A 19,790-nucleotide genomic window follows, 5' to 3' on the forward strand; every position below is an offset into this window, starting at 1 on the left:
TTTCGTTCGCTTCTTTTACTTGTTCGATAGTCCAACCTACTATAACAAATGTGATATTTTTCAGATACCTGCCTGTCTAGATGACCACCAAACGATTTGACGTAAAAAGTACCTTGGAAGGGTCATTTTGGAGCTCAAGAACCATCAATGCTCTACGTCGTAGTTTCTGCAACACTTTCTGAAAATATCAGCCATTTTTCAGTGCATGATACCGATTCTGATGTTGCAGACTATGCGTTGGAAATAGTATGCACCAACTGTCGCGAAAAGCACAATTCTCTTGTATACGTGAATGGCCTGGAAAAGCATGAAGTAAGCGGTGGGAAGGGCGAGGCTTCGCTGGTAGTAAAATGTAAGTTCTGTGGAAGTCAGTCCACTGTGAACTTGGAACGGACCGAGGAAAAGCTGTACAACCTTGATGTGGAGGAAAATGCCGAAGCTGTGGAAAAAGTCAAGCTTCAGAGAAAGAAAAAAGGCATCAAAAAAGTCGAGAGCTCGAAGTCGGTGGTGCTTGCACTTGATTGTCGAGGCTGCGAAGTTACAGGGCTGGATTTTTCAAATTTGACCTTCGATGTCAAGCTAACATCCGGCAGTGAAATGCAAGCGGTGTTTGAGGGAGAGAACGAATGGTACGATTATGACGAGAACTCTGCTGAGGAGGTGTCAGTGGTGGATTTGGCCTTTGAGGTGGTGAAGGGGAAGTAGGGGAACACTGAGAAATGCGAAAAGTGACCTTTTTTCGGCTTCATTTTGCCGATGGACAAGAGCTTTTGAGCTGGCTATTTAGACCGTGTTCCGCACAACCTAGTCTGTTTCAGATGGCCTGGCATTTTTTATATATCAAGGTTATTTGTTGCTCTAAATAGGCCCAAAATGTCTACACCAGCAGCATCATTAGTATCACTGACATCGCATGCAAATATTCATTTAACTTACCATTGGCTTTGAAAGCTTCTCCTTGATACGTCGAGATTACGGGTGTGGTAATCCACGTCGAGGAAACGGAATTTGCTGTGGTGACCGAGCCGACATTGAGTTTTGTATTTGATGACACTGCCACAGGAGTGACATACGTCGAGACGGGTACTCTCGAAGTGACCAGCAGCGTCGTTACCGTCGGTATTACTGTTGATCTTGAGCTAACAACAGTCACCAGATGTCCGCCACTGCTGGTGGACGTCGTGGTGACTGGTAAAACCGTCGTAATTAGGGTCGTTAAGGATGTGCTGTACGTTTCGATTTTGGAGCTAGTGAGAACCGTCTTTGCTCTGGAAGATGAGGCTGCTGAAGCCGTTGACACGAGAGTTTGAGAGGTTAGCGATTCTGAACGAGCTGCAATAGTGCTTGAACCTGATAAAGGACACCATGTAGTGTATTCAGTCACGATGCCATTACTTGTCTCAGTTATAACGGATGAAGTGTAAGAAGGCAGCGTGCAAGTCAAACAGGTTCTCGTTATCTCTGTAACGACAGTGGATGTGATTGAAGCACTACAGGTAGTGCAGTCTTCAGTAAAATCCGTTTTCAACGCAGATGACGATGTTATGGATGAGGTTTGGCCCAGGCAAGTTGTGCAAACACGAATACTTTCACTTGTGGTCGTGGCGCTCGAACTGGAGCAAGTGTCGCACTGCTCGCTGGCGGCAAGCGTACTAGTTGTTCTGCCGACGCTATTAGAGTCACTAGATGGGGTTTGGTTTGTGCCACTGGTAGCAGTGGTGAGCAAGGTACTTGGTTCAGATTTTGAAGGCGTATTGACAGATCCGGACGACATTTTCACAAAACTCGAGACTGTAGAAGCTCCGCTACCCACTTCGAATGTGCTCGTTGTTTTAGGAGAAGTGCTAGGTTTGGGTGCAGAACTGGCACTGTTCGTGATGACTGAATTGGAGACTGACGACTGATCAGCAGATGAGCTCGCTGACACTGTCGTCACGTCTCCTGTTACAGCAGAGGAAGTAGTAATCGGACACCACGTTGTGTATGCGGTAACTACACCACCACTTGTAAGTGTAACCACTTGGAGGGTAGACGACACTTGGGAAGACCTGCTTTCAAGATCCGTTTTAGTGGTCGCTGTTGTCACAACAGAATTTGCCGCGGATGAATCACTCTGTGAATGCGAGTATTCTCTTACCGAGCTTGACGTAGTTCCAGTAGCTGTGCTACCAACTTCTGGACCGGAACTGAATATCAAGTTCGAAGACAGGGGCTGGCATGAAGACTCTGTGCATTCCGTGGTTCTGGTTTCTGTAAGCGCTATTTTTGAAGAAGACCCAGTACTTGGTGCAAGGCTGCCCGTGAGAGACGTAGCTTCTACAGGAACCGTGGATGAGGATGGCGAAGAATGAACGTCGAACGTAGATCTTGTAGCGATTGAAGTGGTTATCGTTTCGCATTTGTTAGAAGAACATGTAGTAGTTGTAAAAACTACTGTTCGCACCGACGTTGTTAGGTCAATCGAAGAGCCAGTGGATCCAGATGTTAACGATACCTGACTGGGAGACTCGCTCGGTGATTGACTACTCTTCAAATTGATGTGGTTCGATCTAACAGTGGAAATTTGCGTTAATTGTGAAATGTTTTCAGTTGTCTCGGAAATCTGGGTCCGTGAACTTCCTCCGCGTCCAACTGCACTAGTTTTCGTACCTCCACTGAATGTCTCTGATGATTTTTGACTGATACTGCTTGTGCTCGTTCCCGAAGTTATCGCAGTGCTTTGACTGAGAGTTTTCAGAGTAGTTTCGCTCACAGAGGATTGCTGTGTGAGGCCGTTAGTCGCAGTCGGTGAATACGATGATGCCAATAGCGGACACCAAGTAGTGAACACTGTGGCTACCCCATTGGAGGTCAATGTTGTCAGAGATGGAGTGGCCACATATGTCGTAAAAACTGTCAGGCTCCCACTATGCACAGCCGCAGAGGTGATGGTGCTGATCATTGGAATTGAGGTGGCGAGATTGCTCCTCAGAGGGCACCACGTAGTGTAGACTGTAACAATTCCATTCGACGTGGCTGTGGTCAAGGAAGGTGTAGCTTCGAAAGTCGTGACAATCGTGGAGCTCGCGCTATTGATAGTTGTTGATGTGATGGTGCTGGTTGTTGAGATGGAAGAGACTTCAGTACTGCCTAAAGGGCACCAAGTAGTGTAAACCGTGGTGATGCCGTTAGACGTTGCAGTGGTCAAGGATGGTGTAGCTTCGAAAGTCGTCACAATCGTGGAGCTCGCGCTATTGGTAGTTGTTGATGTGATGGTGCTGGTTGTCGAGATGGAAGAGACATCACTACTGCTTAAAGGACACCAAGTAGTGTAAACCGTGGTGATGCCGTTAGACGTTGCGGTGGTCAAGGATGGTGTAGCTTCGAAAGTCGTGACAATCGTGGAGCTCGCGCTATTGATAGTTCTTGATGTGATGGTGCTGGTTGTCGAGATGGAAGAGACGTCAGTACTGCTTAAAGGGCACCAAGTAGTGTAAACCGTGGTGATGCCGTTAGACGTTGCTGTGGTTAAGGATGGTGTAGCCAAGTAAGTGGTTAGTACAATTGAGCTTGCGCTATTGACTGTGCTTTCCGTTAAAGTTTTGAGTGTCTGAGTAGTAGACCCAGGACTAGCAATCACTGGACACCAAGTAGTGTAAACTGTCGTCGCTCCGTTTGAGGTTGCTGTGGTTAATGACGGCGTAGCTGTCAAACTTGTCACGATTGTCGAACCTGCACTGTTCACAGTGGTTGTCTCGATGATACTTGTTATTGGTCCCAGTGCAGAAGCACTGGATGTCAAAGGACACCAAGTTGTATACACCTTTGTGACACCGTTTGAAGTCACGGTAGTCAGAGAAGGTGTTGCAGTAAATGTTGTTGCAAAGGTCGAACCCACACTGTTTACAGAATCGGTGATGATCGTGCTCGAAATTTGCGAGAGCGAGGTTGAACGAGAAATCACGGACGAAGAGTCAGTTGCGAATCCCGAAGCGACTAAAGAGGATGCTTTCTGTGCCGAGGTTTCGGTATTGAGAGCAGAGGAAAATGTGTTAGTCGTTACAGCACTACTTTCCCCAGAAACAGAGCTTTCCAGTGTCACTGAAGATCTGACAGGAGTGGGACTTAGATTTGTCGATGATGCCGAGGAGGGCTTTACGTCAGGATTCGTGGTAGCAGTCATACCATGACGGGTGCAGGATGGACAGATCGTAATAGTATAAATTTTAGTACCAGTGCTTGAAACCGTATGCGGAATTCCGCTCTGATCAGTCGAAAGAGACTTTGATGTGAATAGGCTGGTTTCTGTTGTCACATAAGAGGTAGCGTCCACTTCATGGGTCGACGATAAGGGACACCATGTAGTATAAACTGTAAATGTGTTGCCAAAGCTGGATGTGGTTATTGAAACAAGCGCCTCAGAGGTATACGTTGTAGCAGAGCCAATAGAGTTGGTAGTTTTCACAGTAACTGTGGTGAGATCCCAAAACGAGCCATGCGTTGCAGAAGGAAGAGAGCTATTAGCATAGTAAACCCTAGGGTATAATGCTGCAAAAGCTGTTGCACTAGTGGCTAAAATATTCAACAGCCTCATTTTTTCAAAGTCCGACCTTTACCTTTTACTGACCCCGAAAGCAGAGAAGATTCAACATTCACACGGCTGGGTCCCAGTTGTATCGTTCGGTACTTTTATACATTTCATACTGACCTATGGGCCTACCAACGGTGCGATGAGTAGCTGCTAATGTAGTGTTTCTCTAACATGTCTCCTACACATATAACGTCTAAGACGGTTAAGCACTTGTCAGTAGCAGCTATGCCAGAAATCAGGCACTTGAAAAAGAATTTGTTAGATCGACGGTTCGCAAATCATTGAAGAGTCTAGGCCTTTCTACATCTCTGACCTTTTTCCTTGAAGTTTCATTGATGTTTAAGAATTGTTTGACAACCTTATAATGTCAAATTCATGTACCGTCTTGAAACATGTTTTGGATTATATACAGTTCTAGACAATCGAAGTCGCTAGTAGATTTCGAATACTTTTTACTACTTTTGGATAGTCCTTTACATAGTCTCAAACCAGTTGTAACCGGTTCTTGTTTCTTAATCGACCAATTGAACGTAATTGCTTGGGAACAGACCTTTCTCGCCAGTAGCCTCAAGTTCGCCTAACCACCATTCATCGTCAACAAAAACAATGTTAACGATCTTGTCGCCTTCGCTAAAAGCGAGCTCGTTGTGCTCTTCGGCCTCGTTGTCGTACTCAGCAATCGCCGAAGGTAATTTTTCTTGTTCCGTAGAAGCTGGCTCTTCTGAGTTTTCAGGCTCAGACTCCTCAACAGGTTGCTCAGGCTCCTTTTCTATCTGAGTGGCTGCTGGTACGTTTCTGCGTGGTGGTGGAGGGGGAACAAATGTAGTTTCAGTCGAGCGTGGAGGCAAAGAGGATTGAACTGCTTCCGTAGGCTTTGGAGATGACGCAGGCGAAGGCGCCTTCTCGAAAGATTTCGTCTGTGCAACAGGACGTGGAGCGGGAGCAGGGGCGGGGACAGCAGTTCTTGACTGCGTAGGAGGAGCGTAGTTAGTCGCTGTTACTGTTGCTTTATCATCGTCGTCGTCATCCCAATCGTCGTCATCGGCCGCTTCTTCCTCGGATTCGCTGTCGATCTCCGTTTGCATGCCCGGTAGAGGATTTCCTATAGGCTTCTTTTGTCCAATGGGAAGACCAGTACTTGCTACTGAGTCTGGTTTGGTACTTGGAGGAGGACTTCTAGCTTGACCTGGCTTGATGATTGCTGGTTCCGCCGTATTCAGTTTTTCAAACTTACTCTTGATGTCAGAAACTTCTGGCGCTGATTCGTCAACATCTTTATCCTCACCAGCCTCATCAGACTTTCCGGCCTTGTCCGATACTTTTTCGCTAGTGGAATTAGTTTTCTGTTGGTGCTTCTCAGCCCAGATTTGCGCTGGCGATTTCTCATTTTGAAATCCCTTCACTACCAAATCATCGCTCTTTTTGGGAAGCACGACAGGTGAAGGTTTAGTCCCAAGATACTTATTCATCTCAGCATCCCTTTGAGCCTTGGATTGTTGTCTCAGTTTTTCGATATCGTCCTTTGGGTTCAGCTTCGATGGAGATTCAGATTTAACTGTGTTCACTAAGCGGGGATCTACTTTCGACTTTTCTTCAGCCACAAGCTTTTGCAAATCAACTTTTCCCACAGGATTCCAAGAAGATTTGTTGGGCTTGAGCGGGTTGACATCCAAGTCGCGTTCCTCAACCTCTGGCTCGTCCCAGTCATCATCACCAGAGATAGTTTTGGATGCGCCTGTAGCAGCTGGTTTGGGAGGCTCTTTTTTAGTAGTTGGGGCTGATTCCCTGCTAGCAACAGGCTTAGAAGTTGTTTCAGGCTTTTTTGGCACAGATGAAGGGCGTGGCTTGGGAGCAGAGCTCGTTTTCGTGGGGATCTCATTCTGAATCGAATAGCGGGCTCCTGCAGCGTTACTCACCTTGTTCAAAAGCTCTTTTTCGTCCAAATCATCCTCGTCCCGCGCAGTAACCTGAATGTGGTAGCTTTTCAAAACTTGGTTGGCCACGACGCCAAAGTTGGATGCAAAAGACGCTCTTGTCTTTAAAGGTGCATTATCTGGACACCATCCGACCAAAACCAATTTTTGGACGTCAGAACCCGGAGGACTCACTCTTGCAAGCCCATATTCCACTTTGGATTCCTCGAAAGATCCAAGAAACTCGCTGAACCCGCTTCCCAACTTATCCGGAATATACTGTTTCTGGCCATTTGGTGTGAGGATTAACCAGTCAATTTCATCGTCTGAAGCCCGGACAACTTTCTGAAAAGCTTCCTCAATGGCATGGCAATGTGTGGTGTAGTCAATTGGTTCGAGAGCCATCGCAAATGGGTAGTTTTGGCTTGAAGTTCGATAAGATCGAGGGTAGATCAAGGAACCTTTTACAGGTGGATCAATAACAGGCTGAAATCCCCTATTAAGAGGCGCCGTTCAAAATGCTCACTGGCGCCAGGTCAATCGAGATCGAATCTGATGGCCAAATGAATCGGACGCTCTGATTCAATGCTCAGGAAGAGCCAGGAGTTGTGTGTGGTATTTTCTGCTTGTTTAAAATATGCGATTTCTATTGTTTGAGCAATTGTTATAAAAGGAATACTGGAATATTATAGTGGAGGCCATTATTTCAATTGGCGAAATACTACCTGGCTACTGCCATCATCATTGGACATAATCCGGAGGCTCATACTTGTTTTCATTCGGATCGATTGTGTCTTTGTAAAGGTGTTCATTGTGTTGAACGGTTGATCGACGTCAGCATAGTACAGAGTGACTTGATCTTTATTTGTTGATAGTGGTAAAGGAAGGACAAGAAGATAAAGAATCTGGGGTAGTGTGTGTCGGGTCATTCTGCTAGTATGTTTAAAACTATTGAGTCATCGCAAGAACCATACGGTAATCGAGAGATTTTTCATTTGGTGAGAAACGGTGTTCCCGCTGATGACAGTGCTCGGTTAGCCAAGTGACAGAAAAGTACATAGTGATGTCGGTAAGCACTACTACATAATGCAAAATTTCATCAGCTCATCGCCTCGAGCTTCAGACAACTTCAGCAACAAGCGATAGCCGCTAGCGTTCCATTTCAGATGGTGACTTTCAACTGTGAGGTCTGCAACGCCACCGTTCCAAAGAAAAATACCGAAAAGCATTATTACAGATGTTCTAACGCCTATTACACATGCATCGACTGCAACGTCACTTTCGATGACGGCGTTTCTTATAAAGCACACACTCAGTGTATAAGTGAGGACGAGAGGTACCAGGGCGCGCTTTACAAGGGCAAAAAACAAAAGGGGAAAGTACAGCAGAAGCCACCGCAACATCAACAACAGAAGCAGGAGGAGAAACCACAAAATAATGAGAAAATCACTCCAAAAATCGCACCTGCGCCGAAGATAGAGGGTAAGAAGACTGAAAGCAGTGGCACGGATTCAGAGGGTAAAGCGGCCAATGCCTCCGGTATCTCACTTGTGAGCAAAAAAGGAAGCAGCCTGTACAAAATTCTCAAATCTGTGAAGAACAAGGACGAGAAAAAAGATCTGCTGAAGAAACTGGTGGTTGACGGAGAAGGACGTTTGATTTATAAGGTAAAATGAGAGGAAACGGAGCTGTGCGCTGTGGGTATAAGCTTTCAAACTCAGTTTTATAGATGCAATTGGTACAAAAGGAAAAGCGAGATCTCGAAAAGTGCCATTACCCACTGACAATGAGACATGCATTTGTGGGACTTGATCTAAAGGACCATTTCACCGGTTTTTTCCAAGAGTGTTTTGGAGTATGTGGTTGGTCGGTGCAATGCGTGAAAATGGACCTTGAAGGGCCACGATATAGAATGTAAGATTAAAACCAATGTTGACAAGAAAGACCCTATTCGGATGCCTTTTCAGCCTTACCTAAACATTTGCTTAATTTCATGTAAAATTGGCTCAGAGATCTGAGTGGGAAACTCAGTGTGTCGAAAAGATAACCCGGAAGTTGTTTCTGTAACAGCTGAAGCTCATCTGCACTTCTTTGCTTCAAAAGTGGGACATACACAACCTCTGTGCCCTCTGTTTCGCCCTCAGCTCTGACAAAGCCAAGTTTATAATCCATTACGCCATATTTCCCACCCTGTGATGTATCAAACCAAAGTCCCGTATCATCCTCGTATGATTTGTGGACCCTTACGCCACATAGATGCTCAAATAAGTCCCTTACTATTTCAGCTTCTTCCTCTGCAACATTTGCTCGTTTTTCGTCCTCTTCGTTGCGTTTCTTGATGGATTCAAGTTGCTGTTTCAATGCTTTGATTTCTTCATCTTTGTTTTCTGTTTCTTGGGCTAGCATGCGGTTTTCGTGTACAAGTTTTGATACCAAAACGTCCGCACTATCGAGACGGTTCTGTATAGAGGCTTTATACTGAACCAGAGGGTCCATTGCGTCTGGTATTTCGAGTGAGACAAGACAGATGTAAGTTCCCTTTCGACGCGTTCATGATTAATTTAAAGACGTAATACTCGATCTAGTAATGCGATAACGCCAAACTTGACTAAGATTGGTAAAACTGGGTAGAAAAAGAGGCCAAATGAGACGTTTTGACCATCGTTTAGAGATCACATTGGAGTTGTTGGCAGAACGGGGTTCCATAGTTTTCAGGTATGTTGAGTATTGGAATGGCATAAGGGTCCACAAATTGTAGGTATGGATGATAAATGAATGAAATTGGGGTGGAATCTAAACTACTAGATATGAAAAAGAGACTGTACAGGGTTTCGTAAGCTTGTGGTGAGTTTAAATTTGTGCTACTAGGCGTCTACACTGGAGAAAAGTGTTGTGTCAGTGAAATACTCTCATCACGTGATGTAAAATACCTTGGCATTAAGCGTAAAAGCGAGGCATCTTTGAAGTGGTACAAAACTTAAAGCTTTGATGACGGGCTGCTACCGTACTTGGTCTTATTCAATGCTGGGAAGGACTCATCAGTCACATGTCACGTGGTAGTTTCCCTTTTAAAACGATCCAGCACGCCGTGTTATGAGTTTCCAGTTCCATTTGTAGCAGTGCGAGCTTGTAACTGAATCAAGTGGAAAATCCATCGAGCTCGTTCATTTTTTTCATCTCGAGTTCCTGTTCTTGTCTTTTATGAGGAATAAAAAGAAGGCTTTGTGGATATTTCATGTAGTATATAGCTAAGAGAAGCGTTTTGGCGACCCAAATATACGCGATGCTAAACGCGGTGCAATATGCAATGCTAAACGCAATGCTAAACGCAATGATATTCATAATGGTCAGAAGTGCTTTACGTCGCTGTCACACGTCACGTGACCACTATTATTTGTATTGGTTTAAAACCTGTTTAAAACCAAATTTATTGTTCTCTGCTATGTCTCATACAGCCCAACTTACAAACGCTCCCGCATCCAACGATCCCACCTTCCATCCACATCATCTCTCTTACTTTAGCGTTAAATCCACCAAAATTACGCCATTGCTTTGTATCACTTTCACACGAATGCGTCGTCGTCAACACATCACGTGACCAATCTAATAAATCCACATTGACACGTAACCATCAACGTAGATCCACACTCAAAGTGCAATGGTACAGCTAATTCCTTCTACTAACATCCCATTTCACACACCCCTCACACTAACATTTTCTGGCCTTCCGTTTATTTTTTGTTCTTACTCTCCACCTTTTTAACGCCAAAAATTGTATCACTTTGACCCAATACTGACATCTCTGTCGTGCAATGGGATCTATCTAATTATCTCAAAAATCAACCAAGTGAAGAACAACAACAGCGACAGACTCCACATTTGTTCTCTACAAATACAGATCAATTAGAGCCCCTCTGACCCATTTCGCACGTCGTGTTTGTTTTCAACAATGACTGCAACAACGAGTGCCTCTCAAGCGAAGTTGAACGAGCTTCTGGACGGAATTCGTCATGAATTTGGACAAATTTCGCAGGAAGCCAACACTTACCGTTTGCAGAACCAAAAGGACTACGATTTCAAGATCAACCAGCAATTGGCTGAAATGCAACAGATTAGAAACACAGTGTATGAGCTGGAGCTAACGCATCGCAAGATGAAGGATGCGTATGAGGAAGAAATCGGAAGATTAAAGTTGGAACTAGACCAGAGAGATCGACAGGTTGCATCGCTTGCAGCAGCAGCTCAACAGCAGCAGGTGCAACAGGTGCAGCAGGTTCAGGTCCAACAACAACAACATGCTCAGCAACGACAGCAACAACAGGCCCAGCAACAACAGCAACAGGCCCAGCAGCAGCAGCAGCAGCAGCAACAACAACAACAACAACAACAACAACAACGGCAACAACAACAACAGGCACAACAACAGGCACAACAACAGCAACAGGCACAGCAGGCACAACAGCAGCAGCTTCAGCAACAGCAGGCAGCTGCTACTTCCGTGCCAGCATCGTCGAAACCAATCCTAAACTCACAGGCCTCTCAAACTCCATTGATGGCCCCCGCTAATTTAGCTCCGAACCCAACAGGTACTCCTTCGGCGGCCAGACCAACGCTGGAAAGCTCCCAATCCGTCTCGGGATCCACTCAGGCCCCGCAGATGAAAAAACTTTCATCTGTGGGTCAGCTTCCAGCCAATAGCGTCCCAGGCAGCGTTCCTGCACCTTCCATCAAATCTGCTCCTGATACACCTGCCACAGCGGCTCAACCGATCCCTCAAATCCAAGCTCCAGTCGCGGGATCTGCGCCTCTTCCACAACCTCCTGCTGTGCCTACTGCGTCCGCCCCAACAATCCAAAATCCACCTACTATTCCACCAGTAGTTAGCAATGCAGCGGCCGGAACAGCAGCTCCTTTATTTCCCGAGACCAAACCACAGGAGTACTATTTGGTACCTCCCCATCAACGTGGGTCTCACGCCAAACCAATCCCACCCTTTTTACTCGACCTAGACTCCCAATTGGTTCCTCAACATTTGAAAAAGCAAACTGGCGATTATTATATACTGTACAACCCTGCTTTGCCCCGTGAGCTGGATGTTGATCTGCACGTTTCTCTCGACCACTCTTCAGTCGTTTGTTGTGTAAGGTTCAGCAACAGTGGTGAGTTTTTGGCTACAGGCTGCAACAAGACCACTCAAGTTTACAAAGTTTCGACCGGTGAGCTTGTGGCTAGGCTTTCCGAGGAAGCAGCTTCTAGCTCTTTTGGAGCTAATGGCTCGTCCGAAAACCCAGATTCTAATGTGGCGGTTTCGACTGCTTCATCGGATCTGTACATTAGATCAGTCTGTTTCTCACCGGACGGCAAATTCTTGGCTACAGGTGCTGAAGATAAGCTAATCCGCATTTGGGATTTGGCAACTAGAAGAATTGTGATGACTTTGCAAGGACACGAGCAGGATATTTACTCTTTGGATTACTTTCCCTCTGGGGACAAATTAGTTTCGGGTTCCGGTGATAGAACGGTTAGAATATGGGATCTACGCACTGGGCAATGCTCTCTGACATTATCAATCGAAGATGGTGTTACAACTGTAGCAGTTTCACCAGGAGACGGTAAATTCATAGCTGCTGGCTCTCTAGATAAGACTGTCCGTATTTGGGACTCAGAGACAGGGTTTTTGGTCGAAAGGTTGGATTCAGAAAACGAATTGGGAACAGGCCACAAAGATTCTGTTTATAGTGTCGTTTTCACTCGTGATGGTCATGGTGTTGTGTCGGGATCCCTGGATAGATCTGTCAAGCTCTGGAATCTCAGAAGTGCAAACGGTACTGCCAACGACGTGAAGTCCAATAATGCGGCTAGTGAAGTGACTTATACAGGTCACAAAGATTTCGTTCTATCTGTCGCAACAACGGAAAATGACGAATTTATACTTTCAGGCTCAAAAGATCGGGGTGTTCTCTTCTGGGATACACCTTCTGGTAATCCTTTGTTGATGCTCCAGGGCCACAGAAACTCGGTTATTTCGGTTGCGGTGGCTAATGATAACCCATTAGGCCCAGAATATGGTGTGTTTGCTACAGGTAGCGGCGATTGCAAGGCAAGAATTTGGAAATACACCAAGAGAAAGTCGGAATCCGACCCCAAAATTAGAGAAGTAAACGAATAAACTCCTTAATCACTCATATGTATTTTAGATAAATATTAAAAGATCGAAGGAATTATAGACAGTAGTGCCACAATTCACAATCCCTGATTGAGTTCTTTGTTTATTATCTAATTACAAGTGACATACGTATTACAAAAATGCCTGGTCATTGGCTCGTTTGATTATTGCAAATAATCTTCTAAGACCGCTGGGCTTCAAACTCGGCTACCCTGAATTGAAGTCTAGTATATCAGCGCTTAGCCATTTATTAAGATCCAGATCGTAATTATCCCAAAATTCGTCAGCCATGGCATTAAGGATCTCGTCAGAAAGCTCAGCACTCGGTTGTGGGGACTCGAAAGAAGTCTTTGCTGCTTGTTCAGGCTCCTTGATAGAGGCAGGATTTCCTTTACCAGTCCTCATAATGCTAGCGTAGTGCTGAAATAAGTCACGACAGCTCCGTTCAACCGCACGTATGATAACAAAACCGTAACAATACTTGTTAAGGCAGTTTGTTAGATCTGCGTTCTCCGGAATACCCCACCGATCGACAATGCTACAAATAAAGTCGTAGGAGACTCCTAGACCGATGTAATGATCAGAAACGGTTTCCAGACTATCCATTGATAGATCGAATGATCCTGAAACTCCACGTGTTGTTCTCAGGTCCCCCATATCTTCTATGCTAGGAAGAGAAGTCAGCAAAACGTAAGTATCTGCGATACATCGTGGGTAAAACTTGTGCATAACAATAGTTGCGAGATTAAGATAAAGAGGCATCCCCTTTGTCATTGGTGACTTCCCCTGTTTAGCTTCTTCTTTGTCTAGTTCGAAATATGCCTCTACAATGGAGGCGCACAACTCTAAAGTCTGAGATGAAAACTGGAGTGTGCTGTTAACAAAGAACGGATCATACGCTTTGAAGTAAGTTCGTTGTAAGTTGGCGTAAAGACTCAAGCTTGATAGCAGGTCGCAGTATATGTTGAGCTCGGTAAAGTTAACGGTCTTGAGATTTTCCTTCATCCGGTAAAATGATGGAGGTTCAAAATTAGCTTCTAGAAGCATTTTGGTATGGTTGATAATAGCCATCAAATCAGGTATTCTGTCTTTATCATGTAAAGTATTAATAATGGACCGTTGCGATCTGATCACTTTTCTGAGAAATGGGTAAGAGCCAAAATGGTTGCTTTCGATTAACCCATAATCCACGAAGAGGTCCGGAATCTGAGACGGTGTTCCAATAGCCAAGGAGGTCTCGTAATCTGCGTGCAATACCCAGAGCCATAAGTTTTCCAAATATTTGACCGCTCCGTGAGACGCGGTATACACAGAGAAGAAGTTTTTGATGTCTCTGTGCAGTCCGACCTGTATTGAAGCCGCGGTTAACATGCGCGTTATCGTTGCAGTACCACTATGATCGCCACAGATGTAGCCCTTCAGCGTCAAGAATACTCTCTTCAAGAACAAGAACTGAACTCTCTCAATGAAGTAGACTTTAGACGTTAACCATGAAAGGAGAAACTTATCGAAGTAGTCCAAAGCCTGTGGAATAGGCTGATTGTGATTAGCAATGGACAATATGACTGTGATAAGACCAATCCCAAAGTAATTTTTCTTGACCGTAGGTACTAAATGTGACACAGGATGCATTCCTGCGATGGGGTCTCTGGGACCTCTTATAAAGCATTTTTCCAAAGTGTTGAAAGCCACCAACGGATCAACTACTTCGTAACCTTGGTGAACGGGGCCTTGAAAATATGCGTGTAGTCCCTGTTCTATTTGTTCGTAAAAAGGCAAAGCTGCACACATGGCTTCTACTACCGATGCCCCGCTTTCTAGATTATCTTCAACCGTTGTCACTTCTTTCAGCGTTGAGTACCCACTCATAGCCTTCCAACGTTTTCTGTCTTCCTTGATTCTGCTCCACACCATGCCGTAATACGTATCAAATCTGAGTTTACTGTCCGCCATCAACACCTTCATAGAAGTGCATCCGTAGTACAGCTTGCGGTCCGATTTAGATATAATCATACCACGATGGGGTAAAGGATTGGCCCCAACACCTTGTGTCAATTGAGGTTCCTCTCGGTACAGTTTCAACTCTTGCTCGAGCTCCTTGACTCGATTCATGAGCTCCAAATTCGGAGTTGTTCTCAACAGTTCCTGACTTGTCATTTCAGGACCAAAATGCTCCACATAAACACACTCTTTGAGTCCTCTCGAAGCACAGGTGCTGCACATAGGCTTCTTTTTGTCGCATTTCAGCTTCCTCTTCCTGCAGAATAGACATTGTTTGATGGTTTTTCTGCGCTTTTTGCAATTGCCATCGGGCTCACCAGTCTCGTTTCCCGGTTGCAAAGACTCTGAATTACCACTAGACGACATGGGTGCACCTAGGGGCCTTTTGAAGGCTTGTTGTGTCTTGTTTTAGATGTTTTTGGTTTTCAACACCTCATCGGTCATGAAGTAAGGCTAACTTCCACACTTTATAAATACGTAGAATATCAGTAAATATACAAAAAGCGACAGAACAGCATCTTATTTTTGTCGTATCGATCTAGAATTCGGCAGATTCCTTCAATAGCGTAAGTGTATGAGAGTTTTAGATTTTGGTGCAAATTCAGCGGCTCCGAGACCTAAACTAAGTGATCTGACGGCTCAACGACGGAGGACATCTTGAAGCAGTTGAGTTCGAACAGAGACAAAGCCATTTATAATCGAGACGTTTTACCAGCAGCGTAGTGATCTTATTTAGGGTTTCCGGTAGTTGTGTCAATCAAACATTCCTCGGTATTTTGTGGAGCGGGACCCACCTGGGTGAGAATCACGCGAGAAATGTTTTTATGCAGATTTTCATCTATCTCAAAAGCCAACTCGTCAGCAATATTGTCTGCAAAATAATCTTTGAAGGCGCTAAGATCTTGTGCGGAAAATTTGAGTTCCCAGCCCTGATTTTGTCCGAACACCTGGTAAATAAAGGCCATCAATTTGGTTTCATTGTGTTGTAAGTAATACAAGACTGCATTAGGACCCGCATCGAAGGTGTATGCCACAACTGTCTCGTTGAAAAAAGCATTAATCTGGTGGCATAGTTTGACGATTTGACGCGAAGTGTCGTTCATGTAAAAAATTGGTGGATACGAGTCTAAGCACGTAGCGTGAAACGAATTGGAATCGCGCATGGTGAGCTCGGCAAAGAGTGGGAAATCCCTGCTTACGATGGCTTGCTTCATTTGCTCGAACCTTTTAGGTACCACATTTTGGATACGCTCCTGGAAAAGATCCGAAGTAGCCACAGTAAGCTGCATACCGCTGGTAGAAGGCGTATCTTTCTTAGCGTCACTTACGACAAGAATCGCCGCTTTCATTTCGGGCCAGTGTTCCCTAGAGGCTACTTCAACCGCCTTAGAATCGGAACCATCGGCTTTAGTGCCCATTTCCCACGCTACATATCCACCAAAGAGCGATCTGCAAGCAGACCCAGACCCTTTGCGCGCAATTTTGGAAATTTCTGACGCTGATTCTGGGAGCTCGTACAGTTTAGCAATAGCTGCAACAAGAGCAGCAAATCCGGCTGCAGAAGATGCCAAACCTGCCGCTGTAGGAAAGTTATTTTCAGAGACAATGTGGAGTTTCCATTTGGACATTGGAATTGCATTTTTATCGGAAAGTTCGAGCTTAGAGCGAAGATCCCGCAAGTCCTGAAGACAGTTTTGAGTTCTTTCACTTTCTAGAGACTCCAGCTTGCCATTGAGCCACAATTGGTCTTCGGAAAACGATTCACTAGTTGCAACGGATGTCAAGGTGCGTAGATCGTCCTGTGCTAGCGTTACCGAAATGGACGAATTGGTTGGCAAATTTAGCTTTTTATCCCTCTTGCCCCAGTATTTAAGGGTCTAAATCGGAATGAGAGGTTAGTATCATAATGCGCTGCCAATGGACAGTTTTCCTAAACTATATGATAGAGAACGCTGCACTAACTCAAATTTCAAGCTAAAAAGCTCAATTGAAAGCGCTTAGCTTGTACATACTGCAATGTTGACCGGAGCGGTCGTAGAAGCGGTGTAAATGGTCATTGGTGGTGGTTTAATCCTGCTTTCATGCGTATAGAAAGTTCTCTGGAACAAGTTTACCGATGATGAGATGGTAATTAATACTAACAATGCGTGTAAACGAGAAGGCGCGACACGAAAGGCCAAGAGTGACAAGAAAGTTGAATGCAGAGCCTCTGGTATCGATGCTCTGGTATCTAGACTGTGGTATTAAAGCTCTGGTTTCTAAAACCTATGCACGAGAGGGAGACAGTCGAGCGTGCGTACTTTTCTGCAGGCAAAAATGATGCGACGACAGTCTTTTGAATAATGTATTGTTCAGAGACCACGCTGGCGGGTAATTATAGTTTCGGTAGCCTACCTACGATATTTTATTCATCAGAGAGGAATGCTATGACGTTTTCATCGGTGGTATGTGTCGCGAGGTAAGATTTTATGGTCCTTAGGAAAGGCTTCGTATAAGGGGACACGCTACCACGAAACCTAGATCCATAACGAAAACGGCAATAGCATACAGAACAAGTTTCGCTTGCCCACACGATCCACCCGGCGCTTTAAAACTCAGCCTTCCACATAACGCTGATATCACATTGTACTATACTGTCATCACCACATTTCCGATTTCTGTCGAAAAACAAGGCACCAATGTTTGTGGATACAGAAACAACATGTAACGGGTCTTTACTGAGACACGCGCCGATAATGGCGAGATCTACTTGGATCAGCATCAAGCAGTAAGCCCCTGATCGTTCCATACGAACAATTTTTTTGGGCGACTTGATCTCCCTAAAAACTTCTCCTCTAGGTTTCAAACGTTTTGAATTTTCTGACCTACGATAACTGCCTTCTCTACAATACACTCATACCTCACCTTTCCCCTCTTCTTGCTTCCTTTTGGACGATAGTGCTTGATACAACGCTAATGGGTAATATTTTTCACATTAATATAGGGTGAAGAATAAAATATCAAAGGTCAAGTCCATCACCTAAGAAAGTTATAACAACATCACGCATCAGATCAACGTGCTAGTACGGTCAAAAGCGGACTGGCCTTAGAATAACCCCATTCTGCATGAGCGACAAGTTCACGGAGACGTCCGCTGCTCGCTTTGTAAGGCAGTTTCAAGAGGATGATTTGGCTGAAAATTCAGATTATGCCCTTTTAAAGCACACGAAAGCACATCTTCAAAATAAGCTTCTGCGGAAAAAATACCTGGTAAAACAACTTCAAGTGCTATACGCACAGCTCGATAAGACCCGCAACTACCAGGAGTTCGTGGATACGTTAATGGGCAGCAGACAGCTCCTACGAGAGGTGTTTGCTTTAGAACAGCATTCTGAGACTTCGTCGAAGGTGACATCAGAGGTTCGTCATCATCATCATCATCACTCTAGTAGGAGCGATGTGACAACTCCCAGCATCAACTGGAATAAGTATGGCATCGATGTGGAGGAGTATTTGCTGGCAAACGACGCAAGTCGCGATTTAGTCCACCAGAGCGGCTGGGTCTTTCACGACATGTAAATAGAACTTTTTTAACGAATCGGTAATGAGGCAGAACGGAGCTTGGCGAGTGAGAAGGGCCAAAGCGAGGCCTGCGGGCTGTATATTTGACAGGGGGCGCTGGGAGACGGAACGGAGAAGTGAGTGCGTGGCAGGGCTGTTGGGCAGTTTGCATCGAAACGACTATTCCCTTCAATCTAAACATTTATCTCAACTGAGGACAGCTCCAGAGTTTTGAAGAGAACAGATATGAATTTCCGTTATCGCCAGCCATCGACGGAACAATTTTTTGCGATTTTAAAGTTGGAAAGCCCGAATGCTCACTACTGCGCTCGCTACTGAACATCTCAAGTTCGAAAGCGAGTTGACATTCCTATTTCATTTCCTACATTGAAAAGCATCACACCTTGGCTTGATCGAGGTCTGCCAAGCAATGTTCAACCCTCTGGTATCATGCTACTGCTCTTAATGTGGAACGCTCTTAACGATGAGATGGGCAGGATTATTAGTAGCTATGTGAAATTATATCGTTCTGTACTATAATGTCAAATACCATCAAACCAGCATGTTAAAGGAGGTGTTATGAATGGTGGGAAACTATGTTAGGTCAACACTGAGACATTCCGGGGAACGTGTACATTTTGCAGTGGAGATCGGCGTACTGACACATATCGGTATTCGCGCCAGACTGGTATAAAATGATCAAAATTTTAGAGAGGGCAGAACGACCAAACACCAGAAGGTAGCATCAGTGCCAGTCAAATCTTAGCATTGATACTTGCTGGAAAGCTTTTCGAGCAAAGACAAGCGCAAATAGATTCCATTTCAGGATACACTTTTCAGGTCACATGACTATCTTATATAGTGGTCAACACCTTAAAAAGTCACGAAAGTCTCTAATTCACCACTGAAAGTACCTCTAATTCATATACTTCACAAAGTAATCGAATATCTCCCCAAAACTATGGCTTTCACGCTTCTGATTTGATCATGAGCCTCTGATGGGACAATATCACCATATACGACCATTATAAAACTCCATATATAGGCATCTCTGTATTAGGAATCCCCTCGAGAGACAATGCATTAGAGACAACCACTACTTAAACCCTTCCAAACCCATCCCTGTAATGCTCAAACTCGCCGTTCAACGCTCCGCGATGATGCGGCCCTCTTTTCTACGCTCTGTGAGATTTCAATCGACCGTAAAGTCGCTAGATTCGCTCCAGGATTTCCAAAAAGCTATATCCAATAAGAACCTAAGTGTTATTGACTTTTACGCAACCTGGTGTGGCCCTTGCAAGGTCATAGCTCCTCACTTCGATAAACTCAGCTCACAGCACACCGGTGTAGATTTTTACCGCGTTGACGTGGACGCTTCCCCAGATGTGGCCGGTTACTGTGGGATCAGCGCGATGCCAACTTTCTTACTCGCCAAAGAAAGTCAAACCGTGGGCAAAATCGTCGGGGCAAACGTCAGAGGGCTTGAACAGGCCATCCGGGACTTGAAGAACTAGTGTAGACGAAATGCAGAGGCTCGCAACACTGTCTTGTCTTCAGTTTACTTAGTTTTTCCAGTTATAGGGCATCACTTTTCTGTAAT

The 19,790-nt window shown here is 44.9% G+C and overlaps 10 protein-coding genes across 10 annotated transcripts; 5 read left to right on the forward strand and 5 right to left on the reverse strand.

The window, feature by feature from the left end:
• Positions 1 to 147: 147 nt before the first annotated feature.
• Positions 148 to 705, forward strand: LALA0_S02e06392g (LALA0S02e06392g1_1; the record flags this gene model as incomplete). Its single annotated transcript, XM_022773836.1, has 1 exon — positions 148 to 705. One exon carries the CDS (start codon positions 148 to 150, stop codon positions 703 to 705), a length of 558 nt encoding a protein of 185 aa, XP_022627321.1.
• Positions 706 to 877: 172 nt separating this feature from the next.
• On the reverse strand, positions 878 to 4,573 carry LALA0_S02e06414g (LALA0S02e06414g1_1; the record flags this gene model as incomplete). The annotated part of the gene is made up of 1 exon (XM_022773837.1): positions 878 to 4,573. One exon carries the CDS (start codon positions 4,571 to 4,573, stop codon positions 878 to 880), a length of 3,696 nt encoding a protein of 1,231 aa, XP_022627322.1.
• Positions 4,574 to 5,082: 509 nt separating this feature from the next.
• Positions 5,083 to 6,888, reverse strand: ABP1 (LALA0S02e06436g1_1; the record flags this gene model as incomplete). Its single annotated transcript, XM_022773838.1, has 1 exon — positions 5,083 to 6,888. One exon carries the CDS (start codon positions 6,886 to 6,888, stop codon positions 5,083 to 5,085), a length of 1,806 nt encoding a protein of 601 aa, XP_022627323.1.
• A 761-nt stretch (positions 6,889 to 7,649) lies between these two features.
• Positions 7,650 to 8,159, forward strand: LALA0_S02e06458g (LALA0S02e06458g1_1; the record flags this gene model as incomplete). The annotated part of the gene is made up of 1 exon (XM_022773839.1): positions 7,650 to 8,159. One exon carries the CDS (start codon positions 7,650 to 7,652, stop codon positions 8,157 to 8,159), a length of 510 nt encoding a protein of 169 aa, XP_022627324.1.
• Positions 8,160 to 8,430: 271 nt separating this feature from the next.
• CSM1 (LALA0S02e06480g1_1) lies at positions 8,431 to 8,979 on the reverse strand (the record flags this gene model as incomplete). The annotated part of the gene is made up of 1 exon (XM_022773840.1): positions 8,431 to 8,979. One exon carries the CDS (start codon positions 8,977 to 8,979, stop codon positions 8,431 to 8,433), a length of 549 nt encoding a protein of 182 aa, XP_022627325.1.
• Positions 8,980 to 10,432: 1,453 nt separating this feature from the next.
• Positions 10,433 to 12,652, forward strand: TUP1 (LALA0S02e06502g1_1; the record flags this gene model as incomplete). The annotated part of the gene is made up of 1 exon (XM_022773841.1): positions 10,433 to 12,652. The coding sequence occupies one exon, from the start codon at positions 10,433 to 10,435 to the stop codon at positions 12,650 to 12,652; it is 2,220 nt and encodes a 739-aa protein (XP_022627326.1).
• A 204-nt stretch (positions 12,653 to 12,856) lies between these two features.
• Positions 12,857 to 15,016, reverse strand: LALA0_S02e06524g (LALA0S02e06524g1_1; the record flags this gene model as incomplete). The annotated part of the gene is made up of 1 exon (XM_022773842.1): positions 12,857 to 15,016. One exon carries the CDS (start codon positions 15,014 to 15,016, stop codon positions 12,857 to 12,859), a length of 2,160 nt encoding a protein of 719 aa, XP_022627327.1.
• Positions 15,017 to 15,378: 362 nt separating this feature from the next.
• On the reverse strand, positions 15,379 to 16,707 carry MVD1 (LALA0S02e06546g1_1; the record flags this gene model as incomplete). Its single annotated transcript, XM_022773843.1, has 2 exons — positions 15,379 to 16,527; positions 16,663 to 16,707. The coding sequence occupies 2 exons, from the start codon at positions 16,705 to 16,707 to the stop codon at positions 15,379 to 15,381; spliced, it is 1,194 nt and encodes a 397-aa protein (XP_022627328.1).
• Positions 16,708 to 17,755: 1,048 nt separating this feature from the next.
• Positions 17,756 to 18,208, forward strand: AHC2 (LALA0S02e06568g1_1; the record flags this gene model as incomplete). Its single annotated transcript, XM_022773845.1, has 1 exon — positions 17,756 to 18,208. The coding sequence occupies one exon, from the start codon at positions 17,756 to 17,758 to the stop codon at positions 18,206 to 18,208; it is 453 nt and encodes a 150-aa protein (XP_022627329.1).
• Positions 18,209 to 19,317: 1,109 nt separating this feature from the next.
• On the forward strand, positions 19,318 to 19,704 carry TRX3 (LALA0S02e06590g1_1; the record flags this gene model as incomplete). The annotated part of the gene is made up of 1 exon (XM_022773846.1): positions 19,318 to 19,704. One exon carries the CDS (start codon positions 19,318 to 19,320, stop codon positions 19,702 to 19,704), a length of 387 nt encoding a protein of 128 aa, XP_022627330.1.
• Between the last annotated feature and the right edge of the window lie 86 nt (positions 19,705 to 19,790).

This window comes from Lachancea lanzarotensis, scaffold LALA0S02 (assembly GCF_000938715.1).
Source record: "Lachancea lanzarotensis genome assembly LALA0, scaffold LALA0S02, whole genome shotgun sequence".
In the NCBI taxonomy this organism is placed as follows: domain Eukaryota; kingdom Fungi; phylum Ascomycota; class Saccharomycetes; order Saccharomycetales; family Saccharomycetaceae; genus Lachancea; species Lachancea lanzarotensis.